Source organism: Monopterus albus, unplaced genomic scaffold (genome assembly GCF_001952655.1).
Source record: "Monopterus albus unplaced genomic scaffold, M_albus_1.0 scaffold372.1, whole genome shotgun sequence".
NCBI classification, from domain to species: Eukaryota; Metazoa; Chordata; class Actinopteri; order Synbranchiformes; family Synbranchidae; genus Monopterus; species Monopterus albus.
This window is the reverse complement of record NW_018128252.1, coordinates 523,013-533,278: the sequence shown is the minus strand read 5'-3', so window position 1 is coordinate 533,278 and position 10,266 is coordinate 523,013. Positions and strand designations below refer to the sequence as shown.

The window sequence follows — 10,266 nt, the reverse complement described above, 5'->3', positions numbered from 1 at the left end:
ACACACACACACACACACACACAAAGCAAGGCCACTGTCTAGGGGCATATTGTGAGCTTGGAATTACGCCCATCTGTCTGGATGAAAGTATATAACAATTCACAATGGGGCATCAAATATGTGATGTCCTAGCTGCTATGGTTATTTATGATCAATCTTTTGAAAATGGTTAAACCCAGGGAGCACACAAGTGGCTCTGGGTCAAAATCAGACCAAATCCTCTGGTTTGGTCATGTTTCCAACAGCTACAAGGCACAGTGCAGGCCAATGAGATAATTCACAAAATGCTGTAGCTGTTAATAAAGACGTGTCTTAACAAATGTGATTTGTCATTTCAAGTGGATTAGTCAGTTTTGATACCGACATTGGACGAACATTGAACATGCTCAACAAGGCCCAGCTCATGAAACAATGACATCGTTTTGTCTGCACGTGTTCATTTCACAGTCTGGCAGAGGTTTCACTTCGATGGTCCTGCTGGTTGAATCTGAAGTCTGCCCTGATGTACCTCAACTCGGGAAAAACTAGGTTTTGTTGGTGCTTCCTCTTTCCTCTCTCAGCAGTCTCAGTAGTTTAACTTTTATCAGTTTACATTTATAGCTGGTCAGTTTCAAACACATTGGTCAATAAGAAATAAAGTTTGTGCCTCTGACCAATGATTCAGAGACAAAATTTGTGTCTTGGTTGAAACACATGCAAACCTTTGAGTATTTTTTAGCTAAATGCGACAGGCTAGATTGGCATGGTGTTACCGCTAACCGGACCAGACAGTGATGCATCCTGTCTCAAACCTGGCAGACTTGACATTCAACAAGTTAACGGGATCGTCTGGGTTATTTTCTTTGATAAATCAGAGTGTCATAGTTGTTCCTAGTGAAGCCATGCCTGTTTTTGTCCCAGCCATGCTAAACTGTCCCAAAAGTAACTAACGGCTGAAAGAATGAAAGATTCAGTTATTTATTTGTAGGTTACAAAAAAAAAATCAGTATGTTAATAAACACTGAAAACGTCTGATGTGTTTCCCGTTATTGACTCCAGCTCTCACACACGTAAATGTGCTTTTGCTGCTTCACAAACTCACTATGTTGAATCTGCTTCCACTGGTTTTGTGAAGTAGCTCAGTTGTTTTAATATGCAACCTCTTTGTGCATGAAAACATTCTAATGTTACACAGAAAACTGGGAACAACTTTAATGTGCTTCTCAGTCACTGCTTGCATCTCAGTTTTCTCCCTTGCAGCTATGTAATAAAGATAAATCTTGACAACCAACCATTTTCACAGATAAACTGCTGCCAGAACTTTTGGCGAGAATGGAAATGAAACAGTAAAAGAAGAAAACGCTGCTCAGAAAACCATTCTACTACAAACCTGTCAACGCAAACTCTTCACTGCACAGACAGTGGTGTTCTCTGATCTGCTTCTGACACACAACCAGTCAAACTGCTGCTCTGTAGTGTCAGAAACAAGACCACAAAACATGAGAAAAAGTATTCTTTGATTGATGAAAATGTCAAAATAATCATTTTGATTTTTTTTAATTGCCTTCAGAATCAAGAAATGCTAGTAAGAAGGTCCTCGCTGTCGAGCATAAATTGTACATTTCCCCATAATTCTGTCTGATGATTTGGGGAATTATGGCAAGTGTCTCTGTGGCTGGGCCTGCAGTCACAGTCTGACAGGTTCCTTTTTCGCTGTTGTCCCTGTTGACTTGTAAACACTGGAGACCTGATCACATTCAGCAGGTTTTATCCCCAGTTGTAGAAGTAGATCTTCTGCCAGGTGGGGAGGTAATCCATCAAAGGGCCTGAATAGATAGAAGAGAAAACAGTCCGGTGACTGTGAAGGCCACAACATATGATTCACTTCATTTTCATATTCATCAAGCCATTCAGTGACCCTTTGTGCCATGTGGATGGGGCACTGTCATCCTAGAAGAGACCACTGCCATCAGGATAGAAAGGTTTCATCACAGGATAAAAGTGATCACTCAGAACAGCTTTGTATTGATTTGTACTGACTTTTTCCTCTGATGGGACAAGTGGACCTAAACCATGCCAGCATCTGCATTAATTATTCAGGTTGTTCCTTTAATTTATCGCCCATCTGTCATTTATAGAATAGTTTGTGGTCAAAAAGAGCTTCTGGGTTCAGTTTCAAAAAGGTACAGTCAGGTTCATAAATATTGGAATAATGGTAAGTTTTTTTGGCATGTGGACTTTGTACACCACCACGTTGAATTAGAAATGAAACACTCAAGATGTGAGCGAAGTCAAGACTTTCAGCTTTAATTCAAGGGGTTTGACAGAAGTGTGACGTTAACCATTCAGGAATTACAGCCACTCTCATGCACATAATGTTCCAATATTTATGAACCTGACTGTACATGTTAGATCAAAGACTCAGGTTGTGTCATATCTATGGAGAAACACACTTCAGAATCTACTCCTGAGTCTTGGGATCTAACGCTAACTTCCACAGGGAAAAACCTGCAGAAAAAAAGAAATGCATTCTGGGGCTCTAAAAGGCTCATATGTGGACTCAGACATGAGTACGTACGTGCAACAAGCCCTATCCCTGGAACATGATCAGCCAGAAGTCTGAGCAGGAAGAGAATCTTTTCTCTGCAGATGAATAAACACAACTATTAACACACAGTTTAACTGTAAACGAAAAGTCAACAACTGTCCCTTTAAAAAAAATCTTTAAAACTATATTGACTTCAGCAAAAAATTTGAATAATTGAGTAGTCAACTGAGAATTAATCAACAATTCTGATAAAGTCATTGTTTAAGCAAAACATTCTCTGGATTCAACTGATGCTTTTCTCTGTATGTCATTGTAAACTGAATATTTTTGGTTTTTAAACTTAATTGGTCAAAACTGACCTTTTGACTAAATTGATTTAATTGAAATATAATCAAGTGAATGATTAACAAAAATAAATTACAGGTGTATCCCTTGACTTCACAGGCACACCCATGAACAGACATCCAGAGACGCTTACTCAGAGTATTTGTCATAGAAGGGTGAACGGAGAAGGTAGTACAGCAAAAGAAAGGCTCGTCTCCTCATCTCAGCCCTCTCCCATCGATTTTGAAATTTGGCGTCTCTGAGCACTGCAAAGCTACAAGACACAGGATAAAACTGGAGAAACTTTGCTGCATCTCATGTCATTAAACTTCTAAAATAACTCATAAGTTGATTTTGAGAAACAGAGAACAAGATCCTAAAGTGGTGTTTCTTTCCTTTGCATTGTTTTCACACTTTAGTGTTCAACTATGAGGTCTGACAGTGGATATCTTAAAACAAACAAGATTCTGACTTTTCAAGTGATTAATTCCTCGAGATAAAACAAACAGCTTGCATTGTGCGGAATGACTTTGGTAGCCAGTGTGTTCTATGATGTCTTGATGGGAAGGTTTTGAAATATGAGTGCTTTAAAAATTATTTTTATTTTAAATCAAACTGTACTTCATCCGTGGGAAATCTATCCTGTTGATAGCATCACCTAAAAGCTATTTATCTTCGCAAGATACAAAATCAAAGCAGATCATGGCCTCTTATATAACTCAAAACCTCGATTCAATTTGTTCTTTTGAGTAACAAAGAAGCCTGCAGACAGCTGGCCAACATTTTTACATGTCCAGTCAGACACTTTTAAGAAAACAGAAAAGATAAATGACAATAAATAACAAAAGCAAGAAAAACCATACAGGAAAACAATTGCATGAAGCGTGAAACCTTACAGAAAAAAAAATGTTTTGCCAATGGGAACAAAATCAGCCCTAAAACTTTAGGATTCCCTCTGGATTTAGATAAATCTAAAAATCTTCACTACCAAAAAAAAAAAATCATAGTATTCTGCATTTTCTCATCTAAAAAATGAGCAGGTGTGATGTTCAAAATGTAATGACTGATCATTTCACATCAGCAACTGAGGACAACATGTTGCTTGCTTACCTGGAAAGTTCGAGGACTCCAGAGATGAGCCACGGCTTCCAGGACTGTTTTCCACAGAGTCCGAGGCAGAGTACTGCAGTCAGGAGGGATTGCTTTAAGGAAAAACTGTCACAGAAAGGGCTCTGCTGGGACACACTAAAAAGGTACAGTACAACAAACAGCATCAGAAAGGCTTTTTTTTCTGGCTTCAGTACTTGTATTTTTGGCTACAGGTAATAATATTTGTTTATTGGTAATCTATAGAAATATAACGTGAACAAGAGCGTCTTAAAGGAATAATTCACATTTTACTAAGTCCATCCCCATTTACTCTCTCTGCTCAGACAGCGCACGGCTTCAGGCATCATTCCATGGCCACACGGTAACACACAGCTCCAAGCTTGCCATCTAGAGGTCAGTGCCATTGATGCAGGAGAATCTCGCTGTCCTCAGTCACAGTGCAGTTCAGCCAGAACTGTGGTCAGACAACTTCCTCCCACAGGAATCCTGATTTGTTTTCCTGTTATTATCCTCTCAATGTTTCTCTGCTGCACTTCCTCATTTCTGTATTATGGCTTATCAAACATGAATAAATGTAACTGTAACCATTCAGATATCTTATTAAGTGCTGCTTTGGTGTCAGTTTACACTTAGTTAACTATGGACTGAAAGAGGATTACAGATTTATTGAATTTTAAACTTATCTTTTAACACGGTAAGATACTTTGTACATTTCTCCAGTTTTCTCATGAAATACTGCACTACATGAATAAAATATCTGGCAAGTCTATCCCATGCTTGTCTTTTACTCCAGTATGTGTATGTTTGACCCAGAACCAGATAAAGAGGAAAAATGTATTTTTTCTAGTTTAATCATAAACTGGACAGATGGCTGTGTGTGAAGGATACAGTGTACAAGAGGCCGTCCGATGTACACAGACTCAGCGATGGTCTCCTGGAAGCCCAGCTGTGTCGGTTTGCTGTAGAGCATTTCCTTCAAGCTGCTCCTTCCCGTCTTCTTCCGGCTCGGTGCTCCCCACAGCCGGGCCTGCAGGGACGGCGCTGTCACCCAGGAAAGACAGAGTACGACACATTAAATGACCGAACACAACATCAATTAATAAATCAAACAGCTGATGTTTCATTATTAATTTCCAGCACAGAGCCAACCAAGTTCATAATCCATTTAAAGGTTAAGGCAAAGTAAACGGCCACTTTCCGCCTGTAATACGGTTTTAAAGCCCCTGGAAACATAATTGTTGTCTGGTGGCTACCTTCTAAATAAGAGAGGAGATAATGGATAAGCTAAAGTGCAATTTTATTTAAAAAATGATGCAAGACTCAAGCAGAGGGAGTAAGTAGCTGTTCAAGAAAGGGACAGAACCTCAGGTGAGCATGAAACAACCAAAGCAGCACACATGTAACCTGGCTGTCAGCTGCATTACGAGGCTTTTTTATCAGTAGGCTTTTGTTTAGGAAACCAGATATTTCCCTGTTTCAGATCACACCACAGCTCGATCACACGGATGCTTCATAATTTTCAGGTCAAGTGAATACAACTATAAGAATATTACATTTCAATTTGAATCAACTATAACAATAAAAAAAAAAATCTTACCACTGCCCAATGGCCTAACAACTCGTCCTGACCTCTGGCCCACAAAGCAGGTTTCATCTTGCTGCTCCCCATTATAGTCATCTGTGGAGAGAGGATAGAAACATAAAAAGCAGCAGGAGTGAGGGCTAACACATAAGATCTAACACTAGCTTGATTCCCAAAAGTTGCATAGTAAAGGCTCCCGGTGGAGTTTTAGACCCCTACAGAACTGTTACAGTGGGTGGGCTCTGTTTGGTTTGTGTTGTGCATGTGCACATGTGCATGCATGCAAGTGATGCCATACACAGTCCTACCAACAGTGTCACACTATACAGTGATGTACAAGTGATAATAATGGTAATAAGTGGTAATAAGTCAAGATGTGCTGTATTGTGCCAGCAAAGTCAGGGAAGAATAAGGCTACTGCAAGGTAGTAAGTATGGATAAACAATGCTGAATTTAAATACTAAAAAAACAATTAAAAAAAAGACTTTGCTAATGTTTTATGATGAAGGAAATACACTTGACCCATTTGTTAGACCTAAAGGATATACACACATTGCCTTTTGGCGAGTAACACTGAATGTAAACAGAACTCCAAGGAAAACTTTAAAGCACAATTCATTAATTTTCACCTAGTACTGGGTTCTGCTTTTGTTTTCACTGCCCTCTTCCCGCTCTAGAGAAGAGTTCCTGGAGCTAAATTACTGTACCCCTCAGGAACTAAATCAAGTTCCAGAAACTCACAGGGGGAGGGGGGTTGGTGCTCATATGGCTGTCACCCTGACTGGTCAAACATCAACGCTGCCACAAACCTGCACCCCGTGTAAACAGTGGAAAAGCAGCGGACCGACCACATCAGCCCTTCAAGTTGAACTGTGCGTATAGTCTTTATGTAACTTCTTTTACTTTCATTTTGTTTGGACACTACTACCTGTCATTCTTGATGAAACAAAAAAGTCGTTTCATTCAAGGGCAAACATTTTAGACTGTTCTCTGGAATGAAGTGATAAGATATCTAGTGAGAAAGACAACATAACTGACCTTCGCTGACAAAGTCTGCACCTCTGTCAAGTGGGATTATAGGAGGTGAAGTTTGGATGCCAGATTTGTACCACAGAAGAAGCACGATGCGAAAAACTGCCCTGGAGATGAATGTGAGAAGAAAATTTAGTCAGAGGAGTAGAAACTGGGTGTCATAGTGCCACATCAAGTGGGTCATTTAATTACACTAGTCACACTACCTTAAAGAGCAGCATTCTAGAAATGACAACATATGGAGTTTATATTAAACATTAAATTCTAAAATGTAGAAAAAAATCCCATACACATTAAATTTTACCAGGGTACTCTCTTTGGTGTATCACAGATTTGCTAGTGCTTAATCAGAACATGGCAAAAAATATGTGCAAAGTCAAACATTACACTCATACAATATCTGATAGATGACCATGTGATTCCAAAACCATGGACACTTATGTGCTGCTTTAACAGTCTCCATTGTTCTCGTTTCAGTTTTTCCACAGGACGCTGAACTCGGATGCAGAGATTTGCATTAGTGAGATACAACACTGATGCTGGGTGATAAAGTCAGGCTCAAGTCAGTGTTCCAGTTTATCTTCAAAACTGCTGGATTCAGGGTCACGGTTCTGTGCAGGCTAGTTTGGTTATTCCACGACAAACTGAGAAACCATTTCTTTATGTAGTTGGCTTTGTGCATGGGGGCACTGTCGTGTTGAAACAGGGAAGGGCCAAACACAAGCTGTTGTTGCAAAGTTGGAAATATGGACTGGGCCACATTTGTGTTCTTAATTGGCCATTTTAAATAAAGCTAAACCGAGAAACAAGAAAAGCTTTAATGTTTTAAAATTTTGTTTCATTTCATTTTTGAATGTTATATTTATTTTCATTTTAAATTCCTGCAATCCAAGTTTTAAAGAGGACGTCAAGTGCTGCCACAAGTCACAAGGTGAGAAAATCATACTTAAATATCTGAATGAGACTGATCACCAGCCAGCGGCCGACTTCTCCCCACAGCTTGCAAGCTCCCATCTCCAGGAAAACCTCCACATACTCCAACACAGACAACCATGTAAGGAGCCTCTGCTGGGAGAGAGACTGAGCAAACCAAACACAAGGCAGGATCACTAACCCAACACTTTCACCTTCAGTATGAAGCACAGAAATAACAAGGCATTCAAAATGAAACGGAAGTATTTCTGAATATCCTTCCGTCTATTACTCCAGTTGGAACAGCTGAAGCATTGTTCCTTCAAGGACGAAGGGAAACACTGAATTATGTTCCAATAACAAAGCAGTCATCTTGTTCCTTTCTCTGATATATTTTTAACTAGATTTAAACAAAACATAATAAACAGAATGGTTGAAATATTTTCTGCTTCATAGTGTGCATGTTAGCTGGTGAATTTTCCATTCTATCTATACCAGTGAAATCAGGTCGCCATCATTCCTCTGACTCATACAGTATAAACACCATCGGTGTTTGGCATTGATCCAGCAAGAACTTATTTCTCTGTGGACGAAGATGCTGTGAAAACTAACTAGCAGTGCTCACCACAGGAAGGGCACATCTCAAGCCTCTGCGCAGAATGCTGTCATTGAACAGCACCAGGAGATTGGAGGCAGAGTACACTGAAAAAGACACAATGCCATGAACAGAGGGCTCATTTAGTCTGAAGAGTGCAGACACCCTAAGACACTTCCAGTACAGATAATATGAAAGATAATTTTGATATTTCTGTTGATAAAATAACTTAACAGTGTAGACATATTATGAGGACAGGAAAATATCAAAGAGTCATTAGATAATTTTATTAGGACTGAAAGGAAGAGTATTTTCAATATTAATTTGTTAATTATTTATCTAACTATGTGTTTTCCATCGCAATTTCTCAGAAGCTATGGTGATGTTTTATCTGTGTTATATCTGTGAAGCTGAAACCAGAAAATGTCATCTTTGCTTGAACATTAGCTAGGGATGCATCTTTTTTCTCTCCATAGATACCACTTCAGTACTCATGGGATCCATCTATTAGTTACTAATTTGATATTAGTCTTTTCGTTTTCCATTTTTAAAATGTGATAACATGAATCCAGGCATTACTAAGGCACTAAAAACAGAGTCAGTGCCATGACTGACTTGACAAGGAAACTGTATTTAATGTGGACTGGTAATGTCAGGCTGAGACATTATATTGATGTAATTAGTGTGTTGTCTCTAATAAATAAATGAATTAAATGAAATGAGATCAAAACTGTTACTGGTTTTAAATGTAAAGAAATAACTATACTGGAAACAGTAGCTGTACTGACCCTTGATCTTTACTTACCTAGTTCAGATATTTCATGGGAATCTGCAAATCTCCCTGAAAAATAAGAATGAGTCAGTACATTCAACATTCATGACAAAGCTGTGCTACAAACACCAAAACCATTATGTGCAACATAAACACTACAGAAAGTGTCGTGTTTCTCAAAATTACAGTTGTGTGCAAATGTATAGTCAAAAAAGTGTAACGGTGTACATCAAGATGAGAAAACCTCACATCTACTGGCAGACACACAAAGAAACCCCCATATCACTAGAGAGGAGCTGCAGGAAAGTGCAGCTGACACAAGGGTGCTGGTGCACCATTCCACAGTGCAGCACTGATGCACAAATAGGGTCTACATGAAAAAGTCATCACAATATTTGTCATTGTCTGAGCAGATGCATCATCTGATGCAACAGATGCAATGTAACATCTGAATAGACACAAAGGTATATCTGGAGAATAAAAGGAACACTTTGGCAACTGTTGAGAACTGGGGTGGAAATATTCTTTGGGGTCATGTGGGCAGCCTGTGGCACAGGACACACGTCAAGATCCATTAAATATCAGCAAATTCTTGATGCAAATGTCCCAAAGTCATTCAACAAAGGGAAAGCTGACTTTTACAATATGATAATGAGCTAAAGTAAACTTTAAATTTCACCGTGAAGTATGTCAAGAAGCACAAGCAGCAGTTTTTAGAACGGCTGACACACAAACAGTAGTCAGAAATTGAAGTGATCTGCAGGAAGGGTGGGTGAAAACTCATAGATCACAAGAACAGAAAGATTCTTGGCCGGCTACAAAAAGTTTTTGCCCAAACATTTGCACACATCTGTAAAATGAAAACAATCGCTATCTGGGGCAACGTTCAGTTCAGTGACATGCAGCCAGACTGAAAGTGATCGTTTACACCAGGAGTTTTCAACTGATTGTGACCCAGGGACCACCACTGTGACTAAGAAGCACAGCCGAAAAGCAACCTAGGGACATGGTATCTAAGCTGGTTTACATTTTATTATGTATCAATATGTATCAGTCTGTTTATCAAGAGAAAAAACTGTTGTCACCGACCTGCGATCAGGTACGACAATGTCCGCACGGTGCCCTCCAGCTGTGCTGTAGCAGCTGGGTTTCTCCTCACATACTCGGTGTACCGCTCATAAACACAAGTCAGTTTGTCGATGTACTCTTTAATATGAGACATTACAGCTTTAACTTACTTCACATTTAAAAATAAACCCTTTATTTATCCACTATGTTCAGAACATGCCAGCTATAATGAGGAGTTGGTTAATATCTTCTAACCCCAGCTGTCAAAAACAAAACTAAACAAACTTCCGCGTGAATATTCCGACAGTCAATAGCGTCCCCCTCTCTCGGATACACACACTTTG

General features: G+C 39.3%; 1 protein-coding gene across 1 annotated transcript; it reads right to left on the bottom strand.

The window, feature by feature from the left end:
• Positions 1-561: 561 nt before the first annotated feature.
• pex16 (peroxisomal biogenesis factor 16) lies at positions 562-10,218 on the bottom strand. The gene is made up of 11 exons (XM_020585604.1): positions 9,944-10,218; positions 8,888-8,923; positions 8,113-8,189; positions 7,522-7,655; positions 6,582-6,682; positions 5,559-5,639; positions 4,850-5,002; positions 3,962-4,034; positions 3,006-3,125; positions 2,558-2,622; positions 562-1,805 (listed from the first exon to the last, which is right to left on the bottom strand). Exons 1-11 carry the CDS (start codon positions 10,074-10,076, stop codon positions 1,747-1,749), a joined length of 1,032 nt encoding a protein of 343 aa, XP_020441260.1. The 5' UTR covers positions 10,077-10,218; the 3' UTR covers positions 562-1,746.
• Between the last annotated feature and the right edge of the window lie 48 nt (positions 10,219-10,266).